Genomic DNA, 22,500 nt, shown 5'->3' with positions numbered 1-22,500 from the left:
AAGAAGCAACAGCCACACGATTCCCCAGCCAACTCAATCGTCACTCCCCCACGTCTTTCCCCTCACCCGCTTTTATCGTCGTTCTAGGCCGGCTAAATTTGCATATTCCGAGAATTCGTGTGACTTTGCGAGACATCATACTTTACAAAAGACGGCGGTCGCCATCTTGGTCTTTCTTTTCTATTTTTGGTCGGTAACGCTGAGCTGGTCTCGAGGTAAGTCTTTTTCCCCTCATCCGTCTCTCCCACGTACCCACACAACACGCAAACACGCGGGCGCTTATCTCCTGGATGCACGTTACACTCCCCCCTGATCTGATGATCACATAGAGAGCACTGGGGGGGTGGCCTTTTAGTGCGTGTGCTTCTGCGAAGAGGTACATTCACTGTTTCAGATTCGGGCTCTGGATCTGGTTCCGCCTCATCAGATGAAGTATCGCTATCAGTCTCTGGAAAGGGCTCACTGAATCCGTGCATCGGCAGCTCATCGCTAGACGCTTCACTGCTTTCTTCTGTAGTTGTATGACGCACCTCGGTAGCTGGGCGAAGATCTCGCACATGTCGTGGGGTTCCATCGACCAAAACAGACTGCTGGCTAATCACTCCAGATATGTGTCCTCGCTTAAACTTGTCGGTGCACCGATTTCCTGGAGGCCGCACCCACACTGGATCTCCCACTTCATATCTGTTATATGTTCCCTTGTCGGTTGGCTGCGTAGTGTTGATTCCCTTCACTCCGACTCAGTACGTGTAAATAGCATTCGCAGGTGCGGTTGAAGGGGACGTCCCGTCCTTTGGCGTAATGTTGTACCAATATGTTGCTTCCGCAATAGTACATCGCTTCCTGGCAGCAATTCTCTTGATGCTGCGATGGCTTCTTTCAGCAATGCCATTTCCTGACGGCACATGCGCACATCGCAACCGTAGTCGGACGCCCCACTCATCTAACAACTGCCGGACTTGCTGGCTACAAAACGCTGCATCATTGTCAGTCAGGAGCTCTTCCGGCGCACCTTGCTCAAAAAAAATGGATGATAGGTGGCGAACAACATTTGCTGAATCCTGTCTGGTCATCTGCCGCCACACCGCAAATCTCGTAGGCCCGCAATCAATGAGAGTTAGAAAGGGCTTGCCACTGTAATGGGTAATATCCATGGCCAGCCGCTGCCACACACTCTCAACTTCCAAGCGACCCTTCTGCCATCGCTCTGGTGCAGGATCAATAGACTGGCAAGCCTCACAATTTCTGACGATCTGTCTGACATCCATCTTGGTCACTGCTGGGTATGCACGCCTCACAAAATAAAGGGTCCTCTTGATACCCGGATGTCCGCTCTGTGCATGAATTTTTTGTATTTGACATGGGTCGATTGCAACTGCACAAGATCGAGCAGTAATCTCCATTCCCATCTTCGCGGCTTCATACCATTTGTGAGGTACACGGGTCAGTTGGTCAGCACGATTACAATGTGATGGCACCAGAGTGACGCTCAGTAATAGCCCATACTCAGATACCAGGTTTTTTAGCGTGTCTAGCCTTCTCCGTATTAACATTTCGCTTGCTGCCTTGGTACGGATTTGTGTCCGTCCTGAAAGTGTGTCAGACACCCAGTGGTAGACACAGAGAGAATCTGTGTACAAGGTCAACTTCTTAGACTGCCACTGCAGGGCCAGATTTACCCCCTTTACAACAGCGTCCAGCTCTGCCAGGTTGATATGCTGAGAATCTGTTACGGGCCACAGCCAACACACATCCTCGAACACGTTTCCTCCTTGCTCCAACGATACTCCCAACGCCAAAGAACTGGCATCAACCCACACACCTACGTTGTCTCCGTTAACACACCACCGCCCACAGGCAGGGTCCTTCTTGTTTACTCTCTGCAGTGTCTCTTTAATCATCAGAGTTAGTAGGACATCATCGGATATGTCATCCCAACCCGTGGTTGTTAAATTTGCTCTGCGTTTAATCACACCAACAGCTGCGCGGAGCCAGCCACAGACCGGTAAGTGACCAACAAGTTTTCCACACCAAGAAAAAACGGTCCGCCTTGTAACGAGGTTGGGGATGCTTGGAATTTCACTGCCACACCTCCATTGTAGGGTGCCATCTTCTTCATAAACATCCAATCCCAATACACGTGCTCCTTCCCTTAAACGTTCGGGATTCTTGCATTCCAGACCAAACTGAGCCAACTTTTCTTTGACACACGACGCAGACTGTACATCTTCATTGACGTATACGTCATCAATGTAAGCTGACGTTGAGTCTCTCATGGGCTTTTCTTGGAACAATACTGTGTTGACAATAGTCTTCATGATCTGTGGTGCCACATTTAGGCCAAAGCCAAGGCGTGTAAGGCAGTACCTCTGCCCCTGGAACCAAACTGTCTGGAACGGCCACGTCTCATCAACTCGCACCTGTAAATAGGCTTTTCGCAAATCCAATATTGAGACATTAGTGCCTTTCTGACGCCATTCCCTCAACTTACTGGCGCATACGTCAGCATCCGCAGTGTAGGCTTCAATATGCTTGTTAAGCTCCCTATAGTCCAGCACGGGCCGTACTTTCGACTTGTTATGCTGGACTACTGCCATCAAGGGTATTAGACCCTTCGGAGGCCCAAGCTTGTCCTCAGGGTAGGGGATTAACCAGCCATCTTGGATCCACGCCTTTAGTTCCCTTTCGTATTCTGCTTGGGCCTCACTGGGTATAGGGTACTCTGCAACCCCATTCTTGAGTTTAGTCGGTGCCATTCCCTCGGTCCACTTCCAAGATGCAATCCAGGCCCTTTTGCGCGAGTCGTAATCCACTGTAAAATCCGGCCGATCGATATGGAGCGCTGCACACACTGGGGCCTCTAAAAATCGCACCTTTCCATCCCGATGAATTGCGACTCCCCCCAGCGCCTTGATGGCGTCGTATCCGAGCAACAGGTCAAACCCCAGGAGATTTCCTTGGGTCACGAGCACATTGATCTTAGTGGCTGCACCGGTGTCCGTGTAGATCTTGACAGTTCCAGCTCCACAGCATGTCTGGGTCTCGCCTCCTATCGTGGTGACATCTCCCTTTTCGGCAGCACTGAGTTGCTGATATACACTCAAGGCACCCCCAGCCAATCTCAGGGGAATTACAGTGTGTACCCTTTTCACCTCACAAAGGTCGCACGTCAGCTCGACCCTTTCAACCCAGTCGACGATGGACGTGGACCCGTCAAACTCGGGTATGAGCTTTAAGTCAAATTTCGACTCGGTCATAGTCCTAGAGGCCAAATGGCCGGAATAGCTTGTAAGGAAAAAGTGTAAGGAAAAATTCAAGATGGCGCCCGACTCTCTCTTTAACACGGTAAGATATCCTCAACACGGCACAAGAAGCAACAGCCACACGATTCCCCAGCCAACTCAATCGTCACTCCCCCACGTCTTTCCCCTCACCCGCTTTTATCGTCGTTCTAGGCCGGCTAAATTTGCATATTCCGAGAATTCGTGTGACTTTGCGAGACATTATACTTTACAAAAGACGGCGGTCGCCATCTTGGTCTTTCTTTTCTATTTTTGGTCGGTAACGCTGAGCTGGTCTCGAGGTAAGTCTTTTTCCCCTCATCCGTCTCTCCCACGTACCCACACAACACGCAAACACGCGGGCGCTTATCTCCTGGATGCACGTTACACAGAACTCCAAAGCATAACTGAGATCTTTTTGACTTTTACACACAATTGAAACACATGTAAGGGATAAAATCCTGGCGTTTAAAGGCGGGACTTTTGTGGACTCTCAAAAATGTCAGATATATGTGAAGCTCCTGTGGATTAGTGTCAAAAGCCAGGAATTTTCACATAAAATTTCTACAGCTGTTTCATGTTGCTATTTTGTGTTTGGGACGAGAAATGCTTTCCCCTCCTTTCGAAAGGATGGCATCCCTAGCACTCAATACAAAATATGTGGTTTATTGTTTTAACGATCAGTGCGATGCTGACTACGTGGAGCATACCATTCGGTACTTGGGGGTTAGAATTTCTCAACTTTCCCCCTTTGATACATTGGCACAAAAAAATGGCCAACATTCGGCGTGTACAGGCTCATAACATTTATTGCAGTGCCAAATCTGCACTGGTAGGTACACGAATGGAACTTTCTCTATCTTACACAGAGCAGGCTCAAAAATCCACTTAAAAATTCTCGAGGTGGTGTCTATTAATCTGTCAACTGTCTCTGTGTAAACAAAAGGAACACAGCCATAATTTGAACCTTATGGATGAAATTTTTCCTTTTCCCCTTTTCCCTGTACTATCTTTTTCTTTCTCTCCTCGTTAGTAATTTATCGTCTTTTGACCACGTTTTTAAACGCATGTTGCCCACCCCCAACCGTTGCTGACGTTCATTTTGAAAAGTGTTGACCGAAAGACGTCTTATTAGTTTTTTTCTACCCACACCCCTTATTTACCGCCTTTTGTCTAATTTGTGTTTTTTAAACATTGAATTAAAGAGAAAAGGATAGTTTAGAAGTGTATTTTAGTTTCTGTTTGATATTACACTTTTTCTTCTTTAATAATTAATATATGTTGAAACTATAGAAGAAAAAACCAAAAAATCTCAACAATTAATACTAATGGTACTGCACCTAGTATTATTCAAATGTTTTATAAAATTATATACCCATAAGTTTTTTTTAATATATACTAGCAGGGAGACCCGACGTTGCCCGGGATTGAATGATGATCAACGAATATTTCACACTCCTATATATTTATTGTCATCGAAATCTGTGAAATCGCCCGAGAGGAAGCTTCACATGCCTCCATGCAGTAACTTAGTCCAAAATATGTTATTTTACATTGCACTCTAGAGAACCTACTGTTTCTTTTATAAAATTATCTATAAATATAAAAGCGAAAATGTGTGTTCGCCTTTTCTGTGTGTCTACAAAAGGCTTTTTTCAGAGAAGCGGTCGCTCGCTTCACAACTTTTTAAAACTTTTTATATCGCATATAAATCGTAATATCTCATAGTTAACAACGAATCTCGACTTTCTATTTAATTTGGTCGATTTCGGGAAGATAAATATTCAATATTTGTCGCAATTTGTCGCTCGCCCCATGTGGGTTAGCCTTTTTCCTATAAATCTTGGAGGGGGGGGAGCATTCAGCAGTAAATAAATACTATCCCGCAGTCAAACTTGACCTCATTAACTCATTAAAACGGGCACCTGCTAAATCCAAGTAATTAAATAAATTTAAACGTGTTTCCGTTAGCATCTCGCGTTGGGGCAATCGTTAACATCGCACGTTTTTTTTTTTTTTTTTTCACACTTTAATTTACAACTTTGCCTCAACGGTTCGGGTTCGATCTTCATACTTACCTTTTTTTTACCCCCCCCCCCACACACCTCCAAACACCCGGGCAACGCCGGGTACCCCTCGCTAGTTTTATATAAACTTCTTTCCCGTTAACGAAAAAAAAAAACATTAAGAAATTTACGTGCGGGGCTTCAACCTACAGACCACGTCATGCAAAAAAAATAAAATAAAATAAATAAATAAATAAAAAATTAAAAAAAAATACGCTATCAACTTACCCACTGAAGAATTTTCACGGCCCATTATTATATCGTTGTTGCTAAGTGACGACGCGAAAAAAATGGCTTTACTGATGATAAATAAATTAAAATAACGGTTTAAATTATTGATTATCGGTAATTATCGGGGTATTCTGAGACAAAATTTAACTAAGAGCACCCCAGATTTATACACTAAAGTTCTTTAAATTTTAAAGAAAATCTGTTCAGCCCTTTTGGAGTCTATAAGGAACAAACTCACACCCACAGACAAGGTTTCATTTATATATATATATATATATATATATATATATATATATATATATATATATATACACACACACACACACACACACACACACACACACACACACAGAGTAGCGTTCAAAACTAAAGGACAAAATTTTAAAACCTAATATTTGTTAGAAATAACAACTGTGAAAAGCTGAAATTTTGACAACCGATATTCGTTATCATCCATAATAACATACTAAAATTTGAATCATTTGCAAAGGATAGAAAAAAGAATTATAACAATTATTTATTTATCTTCAAAATAGGAACGAAAGTGAAATTACAAATGATAAACATTTTCAAACACCGGAAGCCACATTTTTTTACACAAAATCGTGTCATTTATACGCTAGTGGCAGTCTGTTATTTCACTTACCAGTATGTTCAACCCAAGAAAGGGAGCATATATGAGTCATCCACAGATAAACTATTTCGCTGTATCACATCCCTTTAGTGTGGTTAGTCAAGACAACCTGTGATATGTTGGGTCACAACCATTATCACTATTTGTTTCATTTTTATTTAATTTAAAAATTCACAAGCTGTGACATATATGTTAAGTTCTACCTAACTAATACTCCTGGTGAACCAAGAGAGATCCAGGCAATTGCACTTAAGGGAACAACAAGGATACTAAAAAGCGTTCTCGGTTGGTTTCAATAAAAAGCAGGGAATGTTGGTAGCTGATTTAGCTGCCCCATACCCAGCGTTATAATCTTCAAATGAAGAAAAAAAAAAAAAAAAAAAGAATTAAGCTTGAATGCCTATTGGAGAAAACTTGAAATGCTGAAAAGAACTTGACACCATCCTTGAGTGTTTAAAGTCTCTTTTTATGGGGTTTGTCAGGACAACCTGGCATGCGGATACTCTTATGGCTAACCAACACTAGCTTTTACAAAGAATGGTGCACCTTCTCCAAGTTATCTCAAGTAATAGCATAAAGTTAGATACTCCACCAGACAAAGGGAATTCTTTTCCTGAAATCCAGTAAGACCAAGAGACCACAAGAAATCTATAGTATAACACATTTTAATGGCAAATTTTAATTTGGCAAAAACTTTTGAAATTATGTGGAGGGACGTGTTTTTACCTTCGTTTTTTTTTTTTATTATTCATTTGTGCTTCTAGCACAAAGTTTATTTTTTTATTTTTAATCAATTTATTATTAATTTTAATTTCATTATTAATTTATTAAATTTTATTTTTAATTTTAATTTTCCTTATTCCTGGAGAGAATTGAATGCCTACTAGACACCATCCTCGGGTGTTTAAGGTCACTTTGTATGGGGTTTGTCAGAACAACCTGGCATGCGGATACTCTTCCCTACAAATAAACCCTGACTAAATATTCAAAATCACATTTTGTATTCAAAGTCCAAATAAGATCTACTCAGTATGGTTAACCAACACCAGCTTTTAAGAGGAATGGTGCACCTTCTCCAAGTGATGTTACCTCAAGTAACAGCACGAAGCTGGATACTCCACTAGAGTAGATAAATTCATGCCCTGGAATCCAGTAGGGCCAAGAGACCACAAGAAAGGTATACAATAATATATTTAAATGATTAATTGGGGAGAGGAAAATTATGTTCTCAACTTCCTTACTAACTCAATGTGTGAGAGATAAAGGATAACTTTAATGGAATATCAAATATCTATGCATCCTATATAGAGATCAAATTTTAGCCCTCTTCTGAAGACTAACATTTGATCTCTATATGAGATACATAGATATTCCTGAGAACTACGACTTAAGCCATTCTTCTTGCACAACTAAAACCAATATATTTCATAGTATTCTTATGGGTAGCATAGAAGTAAAGACACCTATTATTTTGCCATCTAATTTACATATGTGTTTACAGTGTGCACGAACACACTATGTAAATTAGCTGGAAAGAGAGGGATAAGTTACACGTTCAGTTAATTACAATTAGAAGAACGAAGTGTCTGGCCTTTTGGTCAAGATCAGAGTGTAGTATCTGTTCCGGCAGATACTGCAAGCTATGACTAGCTATGACTAGCAAAGACCAGATGTGGGGGCAACCCCACATGCCTGACCTTTAACCAGCTCCCATTTCCCACCTCTCGGGAGCTGGTCCCCTTTTTCCCTTCCCCCTCCCTTCACTCCTCACATTAAAAATCGACCTTGTGCCTAATTTGCTTGGTGGGGGAGCAAATAAATACCATCTGTTCTTCAGATGCTGCACTTCTATTTCTTGTTCTCTTTCAGTGGAGGAGAAATCCTTCACGACTGAAACAATTTTTATTTTTGTACCTTTTCTCCACGTTAAAAAACGACCCTGGTGTCTAACTCTGTCCCGTAGGGAGGCATAGTAAATAGGTACAATTAGAAGAACGAAAATCTTTTCTTTTAAACAAAACTCAGTGCAATAACTAAGCAATACCTGAATTTTTTGTTTTAAAGAAAATGAGGATGATGCTTGCAAAAAATTAATCAAAATCTGAAAGATTCGGTAGATTAAGGAAGAATGATTAATTTGTTAGCAGATTTGGTATGCTGGGCAACAACAACAACAACAACAACAACAACAACAAAAACAACAACAAAACAACCTTTCATCTCTCAACACAGGAAGAAAAACAAAGATAAGCAATTAATTTGCGTTTAACTCACAAAAAGGTGAAGTGTGAATTTTTTCATGTTCGTTATTCTTAATCAGCCATGTTTGAATTTATATATATGTGTGTGTGTGTGTGTATGTGTATATATATATATGTATATTTATATATGTATATATATGTATATGCATATATCTATAAATATATGTGTGTGTATATATATATATGTATATATTTATATGCATATATATGTATATGCATATATTTATAAATATATATGTGTTGGTGTATATATATATATATGTATATATATTTATATATGTGTGTATATATATGTATATATATAAATATATATATATATTTATATATATATATATATGTATATATATATATATATATATATATATATATATATATATATATATATATATATATATATGCGTGTGTGTGTGTGTCAGGTCATGTTATATGCTACTGGTACCATGTAACCCAGTACTACTTGCCTCATGGTCGGGTCACCGGCGACTAAACTGGTTCCTCCACCAGACTTGTTTGGTGAGGAGGGCGGCTAGTCTCCCTTAAGGATTAAAAACAAGACCTTCCAAAGGGCGAATGAACCCTTTTTCGGGGGCAACGGCCAACTAGGACCGTGTGTGTTTGTGTGTATGTATGTGTGTGTTTGTGTGTATGTATGTGTGTGTTTGGGTGGAGAGGGCTCCCGTAAGCCGTAGTGAAGGCAACCTTTCTAGGAGAGGCAAATCTCTAATTTAAAAAACCATAAAGCAGGAGACCAGTACTCCCATTAAGCTGGTCTGCAGTTTAACTTGTTGCTAGCTATCTTGCTCTTGCTTGTTGCTGGATCTCAACATTTTGAACCGAGAGGGAGACTTAGCTGTCGCACAAAGCTAAGACTCTGTAACATCATCTGTGTATAGATACTCCCTCAGGCATTTGTCTATTAAAATAATCCTGTGGTGATGGAAGTCATTTTTGGGCTCATGGACTTTAAGTGTCTGAGGGAGTGGCACTCGTCTGACAAGACGTTGCAATTATCATCATCATTATCATATATATATATATATATATATATATATATATACACACATTGTTAATTCACTGCTTGCATAGCAGCAGCCGTATAGTGCAACAGTTAGAAGCTCCGACTGTCGTTTGGGCGATCGGGTTTTGATCCTGGCTTGAGGTAGTTGCTTGTCTAGCCACACTGATAAGCTGTGAAACAGCGAGACAGTACTGTATGTGGATGACTATATATATATATATATATATATATATATATATATATATATATGCAGCATAATCATGTTGACACACTGGTTCTCGTCAGCTCACCGAAGTTAAGTACGTTGAGCCTGGCTAGTATCAGATGGGTGACCACTTAGGACTTCTAGGTGCTCTCCGCTTATCTTGGCATTGTTTCCAGTAGTCCTGAACTTATACTTGCCACTGGTATCTAACAAGGGTGTGGTTGGAGATTGTGCAACTCTTGCCTCAAAAATTCCACTTTTACAATGGATATCCATAGTCTATCAGGACTGAAGGAAGCTACTATATGTGTGCGTGCGTGCGTGCATGTGTAGTGTCTTAGTCTGTCTGTCAGTTCCACATTTTCTTGGAAACTGCTGAGCAAATCTGGTAAAAATTTTGCATCATACTTTGCTATTATAAGCTGTTAGGATGTAAGTATTATGGTGTCCATTCGATGTCCAGCTAGGAACTAATTTGGTTTAATAGGGATTATCACAGAAGTTTTCTTGGAAACTACTAGTCAATTTGGTTGCAATTTTATATGGACCTTTGTTATTATAAAGGGGAAGTGAACTAAATGTTATAGTATCTGTTCGATGCACAGTTAGGGATTAATAGGGGTTGGAATTTAATACAAAAATTAGCACCAATTTAACCATATTCATTTGGCATAAAGCACTTATTCTAAGTCAATGGCCTATAATATTCGCCTGTTTGTAACTGGCAAAAAAGTCTAGCTTAAAATGCTCCCTTTCTTGGGTTAAACATATTGTTGAGTGAAATAACAAACTTCCACTATCGTATAATGCAATATGAACTTTATGTAAACAAATGAAGCTTAAGGCTTCAAATGAAGCTTAGACAGTGTTGACTATTGTAATTTCACCTATTTAGCAGCAGCCAAAAGAGCGTTATGGTTAAAAGCGTTGACAGTCGTCTAGGCAGTTAAGTTTCGATCTTAGCTTGAGGCAATTTTAAGTTTAGCCACACTGAAGAGCTGTGATACAGCGAAACATCTCTGTAGATGACTGTATGTATGTATGTATGTATGTATGTGTGTCAGGTCATGTTATATGCTACTGGTACCATGTAACCCAGTACTACCTGCCTCATGGTCTGGTCACCGGCGACTAAACTGGTTCCCCCACCAAACTTGTTTGGTGAGGAGGGTGGCTAGTCTCCCCGAAGGATTAAAAACAAGACCTTCCAAAGGGTGAATGAACCTTTTTTCGGGGTCAACGGCCAACTAGCACCGTGTGTGTTTGTGTGTATGTATATGTGTGTTGGGGTGGAGAGGGCTCCTGTAAGCCGTGGTGAAGGCAACCTTTCTAGGAGAAGTAAATCTCTGATTTAAAAAACCATGAAGTGGGAGACCAGTACCGCATTAAGCTGCAGTTTAACTTGTTGCTGGCTATCTTGCTCTTGCTTGTTGCTGGATCTCAACATTTTGAACTGAGACTTAGCTGTCGTACAAAGCTAAGACTCTGTAACATCATCTGTGTATAGATACTCCCTCAGACATTTGTCTATTAAAATGGACCTGTGGCGATGAAAGTCATTTTTGGGCTCATGGACTTAAAGTGTCTGAGGGAGTGGCACTCGTCTGACAAGACATTGCAATCATCATGTATGTATGTATGTATAGATAGATAGACATACCTTTACATATATACATATATATATATATATATATATATATATATATATATATATATATATATATACAGAGAGAGAGAGAGAGATAAAAAGGAACAAACATAGTTATGTGTTCATCAACGTTTCGTTTTTATCACGAGACTTCCTCTGGATGAATCATCCAGAGGAAGTCTCGCAATAAAGATTAAACGTTGATGAACACATCCAGAGGAAGCCCCGCAATAAAGACGAAACGTTGATGAATACATAACTTTTTGTTCCTCTTTTTAATCTCTCTATTTCGTTGGAGTACTATTTCTATTACTGTTATCATTCATATATATATATATATATATATATATATATATATATATATATATATATATATATATATAATGAAAATAGCAACCAATCTATGTACGATCGTTTCCAAAATGCTACAAATTTTTATTGAAATAAAGTCTTTTAATCAGCCTAAGGATTAAATACCAAATAGAAAATTTGAACGTATGATCAAATGAGAATAGCTAATGTTGATATAGAAAATTATGAAGTTAATGGCCATCTCAAGGCAAGTACAGATATTAGGTAAAGAAAGGGATACAAATAATGGGGAATATATATATATATATATACACGCACACACATACACACACACATATATATACATACACACACACACACATATATATATATATATATATATATATATATATATATATATATATATATATATACATACACACACACACACATAATATATATATTAATAATTAATACGGAATTGGTAATTGTATTGGAACCGATAAAAATATTGGAATCGTCCCATCACTAATATATATATATATATATATATATATATATATATATATATATATATATATATATATATTAGTGATGGGATGATTCCAATATTTTTATATAAAAATATTGGAATCGTCCCATCACTAATATATATATATATATATATATATATATATATATATATATATATATTAGTGATGGGACGATTCCAATATTTTTATCGGTTCCAATACAATTACCAATTCCGTATTAAATTACCGATTCTGATTCTTTATAAATTTCTAAATATTTAAGTATACAGTTGTTATTTTCCCAGATTTCTGTAAAAAAAAAAAAAAAACACATGTTAAATATGCAGATATTTTCCTAAATGTAAAATTACACTTGTGGATGATTATCTATCGATTTTAGCTTTACTGGTAATTTAAAATCAATAAATATTTATTATTTTATCATTATTACCAGCAATGGAAGATTTTGCTTTAAATAAAATTAAATAAATAAAAAAAGCAATTAAAAAATCGTTTTGGCATCAGAAAATAGGCACCAATTCTTTCGATTCCGATACCAATTCTGATACTCCCAAATTTGTGAATTTTTCCAATTCCCGATCCCCATTCCGATTAATCGGCCCAACACTATTATATATATATAGTCATCCACATACAGTACTGTTTCGCTGTTTCACAGCTCATCAGTGTGACTAGACAAGCAACTACCTCAAGCCCAGATTGAACCCCGACTCTACGACAACCAAGGTTCCTAACTAATACACTATTAGCGGCTGCTGAGCGAGTCATGAGTTTAACAATGTTTTGACATCGTCCGAACTACCTAAGCTTGATTTGTTTACACAAAGAGCATCGCTTATACGCTAATGGTAATTCATGTATAACTTCTCAATATGCTCAACTCAAGATGAGGAGCATTATAGTCATCCACATACAGTACCGTTTCACTGTTTCACAGCTAAGCAGTACGGCTAGATACAACAGGCTCCTTCAGTCTTTGACAGACTATGGATGCCCACAAAGGAGTGCCTACGTGTGAAATTTTTGTAGCAGAAGGTGCGCAGTGTGGGAAACACTACCACAACAATATATATATATATATATATATATATATATATATATATATATATATATATATATATATATATATATGTATACAAGGTGTCCATAAAGTTCGTGTGCACTTTAAAAAATTTATAACTTTATTTATATTTGCGATAGAAATAATCTGTAAAAAATGTTATAAAGTTTCATGTATCTAGTTTTAAGTATAGTTATTGATTAATTTTTCACCACAAAATTCGTAACAATTTTTATATAAATAAAAAATATTTTGTTTTGTTTTTCAGAATCAATTTGATCGCATGGCTTCAATTGAGGAAAAAGTAAACTGTGTCCTTTGGTTGGCTGAATTGAAATCTACTATTGCTGTACAAAGAAAGTTTAGAATTGAATACAATAAAAAAGCGCCTCATAGGAACACCATTGTTAAATGGATGAAAAAATTTAAAGAGACTGCCTATGATAAACCACGGTCTGGAAGGCCATGTGTCAGTGACGAAAGTGTTGCTTCCATAGAAGAATCCTTTACTCCAAGTCCAAGAAAGTCTGTAAGACGGGCATCATTGGAGCTCGGGCTGCTGCCAAAGTCTACTGTGCATAAGATTCTGCGGGCAAAACTTCATATGAAAGCTTACAAAATTCAATTACATCAACAGTTGTTAGAAGAGGGTTATTATGCACGGCTAACTTTCTGTCACCAGTTCAATGAAAAACTTTGCAATGATGATGCATTTGTGAGTAATTTACTGTTTTCTGATGAAGCAACATTTCACATTAGTGGCAAGGTCAACAGGGATAATTGCCGAATTTGGGGAACTGAAAACCCAAATGAAACTGTTGAACATGAAAGGGACTCTCTTAAAGTTAATGTGTGGTGTGCTTTGGGAATAAATCGAATCATAGGGCCACATTTTTTTGAAGATCGTGTTATTAACAATGACAGCTACTTAGATATGTTGCAAAATTACTTTATCCCGCAACTTAAACAATTAAACTTGAAAGATGATACAGTGTTTCAACAAGATGGAGCTCCTTGTCACTTTGCTCGGCGTGTTAGACAGTTTCTAAATCAGGAATTTCCTAACAGATGGATCGGAAGGGGTGGACTATTTCATTGGCCTCCACGTTCGCCAGATTTGACTCTATTAGATTTTTTTATGGGGACATGTGAAAACAATTGTGTATGCAACCAAACCTAGTTCATTGGAAGATTTGAAAGCTAGAATAACTAATGTGATTTCAGGCATTACTATAAATCATTTGGCAAATGTTTTTCGTGAACTTCAAAATCGTATTACCCTTTGTATTGCTAATGATGGAGGGCATGTGGAAAGTTAAATAAAATTTCAATAAAAGCTTCAAAAATATAAATTTATTTCTTTCGAATCCATTTTACAGATTATTTCTATTGCAAATACAAATAAAGTTACAAATTTTTTAAAGTGCACACGGACTTTATGGACACCCTGTGTGTGTGTATATATATATATATATATATATATATATATATATATATATATATATATATATATATATATATATATATATTTATTTATTTATTTATTTTTGGCTAACCATCGGCGTCTAACCTCTTTGGGAACACTGTACGAAATGTAAATAGTGTTAATGTGTTTCCTTGGGCTACTGAGTCAAGTTTCAGTCACAATCGGCATACTCCACTTGTGGTTGAAAAAAAAATAAATAAATAAAATATATATATATATATATATATATATATATATATATATATATATATATATATATATATATATATATTTTTTTTTTTTTTTTTTTTTTTTCATAAGTTTTAATTTCAATTTCGGTCCAAGCTGATGCACCCAAGTCATATGGATATATTTTTTATTTTTGAAATTGCAACTTTATAACATATAAAAATCGATAGAACGTTAACACTGTAATAATATATACGAAATCTGCAAGAATTAAAATATCATATTTAAGCGTACTTTATGACCGGGCTATGCCAGGCGTCCCTGCTAGCTTAGATAAATATTTTTGCAGTTTTAACAAAAGAGCTACAATAATATCAGGGCGTCTCCATTTATGCTGAAAATTCACAGAATGCCAACATTAATATATTACATATGAAAGAATCTGTTGTGGAATTTCCACAGGTCCCGCTAGTTAATAATTAATTTGCATGAATAAAGTAATGGTAGATGATAGATCTGAGGCTAATTCATGATTGTGTAAATTTTGGCATTGCAAATTCACCTTTTAAATTCGTACTGGCACCAGAGCCTTTTTTTTTTTTTTTTTTTACACGAGTATCACTGTTTAGATACGACAAGTAGGTTACCATAAAGTTGCTGCTTCGTGGGATGATTTTGCCAACATATATTTAATACTGTCTGTAGCATACGGGTGTAAGTGCTGTATAGTTTTTTTTTCCCAATCTTTTGGTGAATGTCCAGGTTGTAGCACCGTAAACAAGCATAGACTCTACCACTGCCCTGAAGAACTGCCTTTTCAGTTTGTCAGTTAGCCTTTAAGCCCATACTGAACGCAGCCCATCCAATGCAGCCCATGCTTTTTAGATGCGAATTTTGATATCTCTCTCTGTGGAAACTATGTTGCTATCCAGGGAGAGACGCCTACGATTTGCCAGTCACTGTCTGAGGAGCAAGCATGAATTGGCGAGTGATGTATTGCTATGAACTCCACCACACGGACGTGCAAGCAAAGGCTGACGTACATCCAGCAAATAGCACACGACGCCGTGAACCTGAAGATCTGAAGCAGCTGACGGAAGACAGGAAACTCTGGAGAGGAAGAGTAACATTGGTCCGAGCAAGGAGCCCATCCTGATGATGATGATTATGATGATCATCATCATCATAATCACTACTTATCAAAGCCTGAAGACCACTTGAAAATAAGAGTCAATGAGTGTCAGATGTTTGTGGAAGAAAGAGATTTCTTGGACGATAGGAAAGTCGGACCTTTAAACTTTCAGGAGTCTGAACTGAATTAAATGTTTGTATTATTGACTTCTCAACTTTGTATGTTATCTTTTTTTTCTTTTTTTTTTTTTTTTTTTTTTACAAGAGAGTCACCAGTGAAATCCACTCAAAGATGGGGGTTAATGAGTGTAACGTAGTTGGTGAGGAAACAGCATAATGATCAGTCGTGATGGAAAATTAAGTAGAATTTGATTACTTAATTCAGTATGACAAACTGACTTATCTCCCTTGACTTAAAATAAGGTTCCGCCATTTTGAATCAGATTATATCAAAACGTAATTGTGAATGATTTTTTTTTTTTGATAAGAATACATCTAGCGTATCATTTTTCATAATTTTTTGAATTTATATTAATTTTTGACGTGACACGTAAGTATGTAATAATGTTTTCACATAGAAATATGTTAGTTTAAAAAATCACCAATCTACACAAGCACCAAATATAGTATACTAAAATTTTATTAGTATTGAGTTAGGAATAACAAAAGGAAAATAGAGGACATCATCATAAACGTTACAACGGGATTTCCTCTCTAAAAAAATACTTGTCGAGCCATTATTTTAAGTAATTAAATTTTGGCCATTTCCTCGATCGTTTGCAATACTCTCATATTACTGTTTCATCATCCAACTGAAAAACTCATCAATTCTTATCCTCCAGTAGCTTTTAGTCTTGGTAAACAACGACCCATTAGTATATAGAAAAATAATCATCGTATTTGCTTTAACATCCGTTATGTATGCTGGCATGTGTTGGACGAAAAAGTGTTAGTAATTGCCTGTAACTTTATTGATCACTATTTTTGCTAAACTACAAACGTGCCAGTTTGGGGTGTTTACCAAAAACTTTTTTAAATCTTTCTTGGAGTTCATATATTAGATCCATTGCTCTTTCTGCTTCTCATAAATGGGTTCTCTCTATCGCTCTAAACATTTTACCACACGTGAGGCTTTTCTCCATCTCTATACATTTACTATGAGACCATGTATGGAGTACTGTTGTCATATTTGGGCTGGTGAATCTATGTCCGATTTAAGGGTTATTGATAAGAAGCAGAAACGTATCTGTAGTTTGATTGTTGACGTCACTTTTTCATCTTCTCAGCAACCTTCTTCCCCTATCTCTTTCTCTTCCCAGTGCTATAAAAAATTATGCAAAAATACTTGCTTTCCTTGATCTGATCGATGATTTTCTTTCTCACCTGCTTTGCCAAAATGCTCACAAATTCATTTTGATTTTCTGGTGACAGAGAAGAAATAGTGATGTTTTTTCCCAGGTTAACTTTCACCAAATGTTCACGGAGTACAGGATCATACTTGGCCAATAAATTTACCAATTCTAATAAATTCCCTTTTGTTTTCTTGACCTCTTTCATCATCATGGATCTCTTCCCGGTGACCTCGTAATGCCAGGTTCTGTTTGGTGAGAAACCTGGTGACGTCTATCAATCAACCTAGGATTTCCCGCCACTTCTTAGTTTCTTTCTCAATAAGATTTTGCTCTACTTTGTCAATTACCTTTCTTTCAGCAAGTCGGATCTCTGGTTCCTTCCAGTTAAGGAACGCCTGAGTATGAAATGTGTTAGCTTCATGTTCATATACTTTTGGATTTAATTTCCACCAATTCATAAAACCCACATCAGCAGAAAAACTCGACAGTCCAGTTGAAAACAGTCTGCAGCAGAAGCAAAATAAGACTTCTTTGGAAGCAGAATACACCATTCATGTTTGAAAAATTTTCTCACTGTTTCCTCGAAACCCGATAGAATCAATTTTTGTTAGCTTTCTAATGTCGCCTTTTGTTTTCATTCCTGGTCGTGCTACTTCCTTAAATTCATGATCAAGGTGCTGCACAGCAGCAGAGCCCTGCTAGACAAGCATAGCATGAATTTTATGATTAATCGCAACAGGCCAGCATCTGTAAAATTGGTTGCAGTGTATGTTTTCATGCCAACCAGTGATTGCCTTTCCAATTCAACATCACATACATCATCATCAGTTTTTGATGGTTGGCTGTTTTTGTTTTATGCCATATCAACCCTTTTCAGGTTATTTAATGCCGAATCCAGTGATTCGGAAGAAATTTTTTTTAACAGAATATATTTGTTTTTTTTTTCAAGTCGGTTTCTATTTAACCCATAGTTGGGACCCTAACAGGTACTACAACTCTGGGTCGGAGTGGACCTGCGAGCAATGGCGATTAAGGGGTGGCTCCACACTCCTCAAAGCCTGCAAACTGGGGCCTCACCATCGGATATAGTTTAAGGTCATATCCCGAACCCAGTTTTTGATGTATCAACGCTGTCAATGTCAATTTCTAAAGTAAAAGTATCAGCGTTAGCAATATCTTTCTTAGAACTGTACACCTGTGGAACTCTCTTCTGTTTGCCTTCTTTTCAGCTGATAACAATTTGATTGTCTTCAAGTCCAACGTAAACAATTTCTTGAACCATCCCCCTAAGTAATCTTATTTACAAAATTTCCACTACTTATATAAACCCATTAACCCTTATCCTCGAGTGGCCTCCGGGCCTTGATAAGTGGTGACTCCTTTGTAAAAAAAAAAAAAAAAAAAATCAACTTTTTCTTCAGTCTCAGCATGAATGTTGCCTTTCATTTCCACCATTTCAGCCGTAGAAATCTTTTTGATGAATTTCAACAACCCACCTTTATTCTTTTTTGCATCCTCTTCTTTTGTTTTTCGCTTTTTACGGAATGCCACGCCACTCTTCTTCATTCTGTTCATTACGGTACCTTCTTTGAAAATTCACGCAAATATATCTGAAAAAATTAAAAATACTATTTTAAAAAATAACGCAGTATTTCTCTGCATAAGCACCTTCTTGTGTTGCTCCGTACTAGTACCACAAAAGGTAAGATATCCCCCTTCCAAAAAATCAGTTTTTTTAGATACCTATCCCTATATATATATATATATATATATTATAGCAAAAGTACCCGTCGTTGACTGGGTTCAAAAACAGCGTACAGAAAATGGACTCTGATTTATGAAAGTATGATATGTTATGAAAAAGAAGGGTTGTAAAGAGATAGCTTCGAATTTGGGGGTATAAAAACCAAAGCAAAATATGATGAAAGTAAAAATTAAATAGATAGACCCCAAAATTTGAAACACTTATCACAATATTCTGTGGATCTATATTAAAAAACCTTGTTAAACTTTGTGACATATTTCCATTCTATGGCGGTCAGGTGCGAACGAACACCTCATAATTTTATTATACCATATTTCTTCAAACTGAAACATAATTATCAAAGTATACTTATGCAGATAGATATGAAAAGTCTTTATTAAAGTTTGTGCCTATTTCCATTCTATGGGGGTGCGCGAGCCTTTTCTAGTCTCACACAAAAGCAAGCGTTCACATTTCAAGCCATATTACTTGTCATATACATACGCGCACACAAACATACGCGCGCACGTCCACACATGTGCATATATTCACGTTCGCATATATACACTCACATTCACATGTATACACACGCACGCTAACGTACACACATGTACTCACATACACGCACACGTACGCACACATGGACAACATCACTTCCCTTTTCAAAGGAAATCCACACATGCGCAAAAGACCACTGGAAACAACTATAAAAGCAAGAGACAAGCAGTTTCCAACCCTTTTTTCAGACCAGCTTCCGAGCTGGGCGGTCTACGGACCGACAGCGTGCCTTTTCAGCAGGCGCACGCACGCACGTGCCTTACACCACTTGCTACTATGTGGGACAAAAAGCTAACAAACAGTACGTACACCTTATATGCTTTCTCTCTCTCCATGAACTGGATTGACATTCTCACTCTTTCTCTCTATATATATACAACTTGTCCCTGAGAATACCTTCACGTAGCTGACTGCTAACATGGCACGCAGTTTAACTGATCTCAACCCTCTATCTTTTTCTTTTTCTACACGATGGACTATCATTCCCATTTTACACTACATTACTCACTTCTCTTCCCACGCGTGAACAAACGATAGTGACCCGAACGTGAGATGAACACACATTTCCTTTATCCTTCTATACTACCAGTCCCACAACAAACGATGGTTACACCCGCGCGGACATGAACACGTGTTATATCTAAAACATTCATTCTTTCAACAGTAAATAAACGACACGTTTATCTTATCCAGCAATTGAGTTTTTGTTTCCTTCATTCCATTCGTTTCATTATTTTCTTTTGTAACGGGATTGTGATATATATATATATATATATATATATATATATATATATATATATATATATATATATATATATATATATATATATATCCTAGTCCTCAACAGAGGCCAGGCGCAACGCAGACCTCACAATTTTATTATACCATCCCTATTTAAGTTAAAACATACTTATCAAAGTATTATTATGTACATCTATATCAAAAACACTTGTAAACGTTTTTTTTAATTTTTAAATTTTTTATTTCCATACTTTGTGGACCAGGCGCGTACGCAGACCCCACAATTTTAATGAATCATCATTATGCTAGATCAAACATATCCATTCCTGTGTCTCGATACATCTTCTATCATTATATGTGATCGGTTTTCTATAATAGTCAACCATATAGGAGCCTATTCGTGACCAGACACAGGCACAGGCGTTCAGCTTTATATATATATATATATATATATATATATATATATATATATATATATATATATATATATAAAGAGAGAGAGAAAGAGAGAGACAGAGAGAGACAGAGAGACAGAGAGAGACAGAGAGAGAGAGAGATCCGTCACTTCCCCCCCCACACACACACACGCACACACAAAAAAAGGACTTACAGGAAACGAGTCTTTCATTTTATTTTCTATTTTAAATGTTATATATTTGTTTTTGATCACTTTTCCATTCTGTTGATTATTTTATTTTCTATTTTTGCGAGATTCAGTCTTCATAAATGTGTGCGAAAACAAATTTGAAAACGAGGCTCCTCGTTTCTTTCTGACGAAGAAGAAGAGGAGGGGGCATTTTTAGCCATCTTGAATTCGTAAGACTCATAAAAAGTTAATATTTGAAATGAAATAAAGAGCGTCTAAAACTACTTTAAAACACCAATAAATGATTCAGGTAGGTTGTAAAGTAACTTTTATAGCTAATAGTAACATTTATTTGTTGTATATTTTATTTTTTTTACCACTTTTCGAATATCTGTGTATTGTAAATTGTAAAAAATAAATAAATAAAAATAATTAAAATAATAATTAAATACTTTTCAAAGTATTTCCTTATTTAATAAAATATTATAGGAAAATACAAGGAATGGGCAATCTTGACTAAAGTCGTACGGAAGATGGCGGCCGCGAACGGATGTAAAAAATGGAATGGAACACAAATTTTAGTGAAACGAAATTAGCGAGGCAGAGGCATTGCCTCGCTAATTTCGCCGAGGACAGCCGAGCAAGATAACATACAACAACAACTCGACTGCTGATAACAACTAATAATAAACGTGTTTTAATTGTTAACTACTCTGTACTTGCTATGAAAATAATAATGAAATGAAACAACTAAGAATTTTTTTGTTCCAACTAGACTGTAGTTTCACATAACATTTTAATAAACAAAAGATACCGTAAAAATTGAATTTCATCGTCCTTTCTTTGCATAATTATCAAAACAAAACGATGAAATGAAAAAAAAAACTAAGAATCTAGTACAATTTGTATTGTGGACACTGAAGTTTCCAATTTTGAAAATAATTCTAATAATAATAATAATTTTTAATTAAAAAAATTCAATTCCAGAAAAAGACAAATTTTCCATAGAAAAATAACAATAATATTTCAAGAAAATCACTTTTTGCTTAACTGCCCTAAAACGCTAGAATACCTTCAATATGGAGGTTTATTTTACATTAAATTTACATGTGAAAATGACCCCCCACTCTAAATTTTGAAATTTATTTTTTGTTTATTTCTTCTCGCCTGGTGGATGATTGTCCAGACTAAGAAAGCAAAAAAGGAGAAAAAAATTAATACAAAACGAATAAATGTTACCAAAGGTGAAATAAGTAACTCTTCTACATAGTAAAAGAATGAATTTAACTTTTACAAAGGAATCAATTGGAACTTTCGCACTGCATTAAATTAAAAGTTTAAATATGAAACAAAAATGAAAAATATGTCAGTAATTAATTTTCAATTCAAGAAATACGAAACAAGAAATATCTTTAAAATAGGTTTTAAAAAAATACACTTACATTTTATATTGGCAAATTTTCCATGTCTTTTGCGCGTCTTCTTAGCGTATGGGAAACTTGAAAA

The 22,500-nt window shown here is 36.7% G+C and overlaps 2 protein-coding genes and 1 long non-coding RNA gene across 4 annotated transcripts in view; 2 read left to right on the top strand and 1 right to left on the bottom strand.

Moving 5' to 3' along the window:
* The window catches only part of LOC145260519 (uncharacterized), a 40,260-nt gene extending 25,686 nt beyond the window's left edge, over positions 1-14,574 (top strand). Inside the window, exon 2 of the mRNA XM_080118655.1 lies at positions 13,497-14,574. Within this exon, the coding sequence (XP_079974781.1) occupies positions 13,497-14,408 (912 nt within the window). The 3' untranslated portion in view covers positions 14,409-14,574. The remainder of the gene's footprint in view (positions 1-13,496) is intronic.
* The window catches only part of LOC145260517 (lysosomal proton-coupled steroid conjugate and bile acid symporter SLC46A3-like), a 147,801-nt gene that overhangs the window by 85,540 nt on the left and 39,761 nt on the right, over positions 1-22,500 (bottom strand). The window lies entirely within an intron of this gene.
* Positions 21,128-22,500, top strand: part of LOC145260521 (uncharacterized) — an 11,931-nt gene continuing 10,558 nt past the window's right edge. The window contains exon 1 of the long non-coding RNA XR_013864308.1: positions 21,128-21,304. This is a non-coding gene — a long non-coding RNA (uncharacterized LOC145260521). The remainder of the gene's footprint in view (positions 21,305-22,500) is intronic.

The sequence above is a fragment of the Euprymna scolopes genome, chromosome 36, assembly GCF_053919585.1.
Source record: "Euprymna scolopes isolate OS-2025 chromosome 36, ASM5391958v1, whole genome shotgun sequence".
Taxonomy (NCBI): domain Eukaryota; kingdom Metazoa; phylum Mollusca; class Cephalopoda; order Sepiida; family Sepiolidae; genus Euprymna; species Euprymna scolopes.
This window is presented reverse-complemented; position numbering and strand designations above follow the sequence as displayed.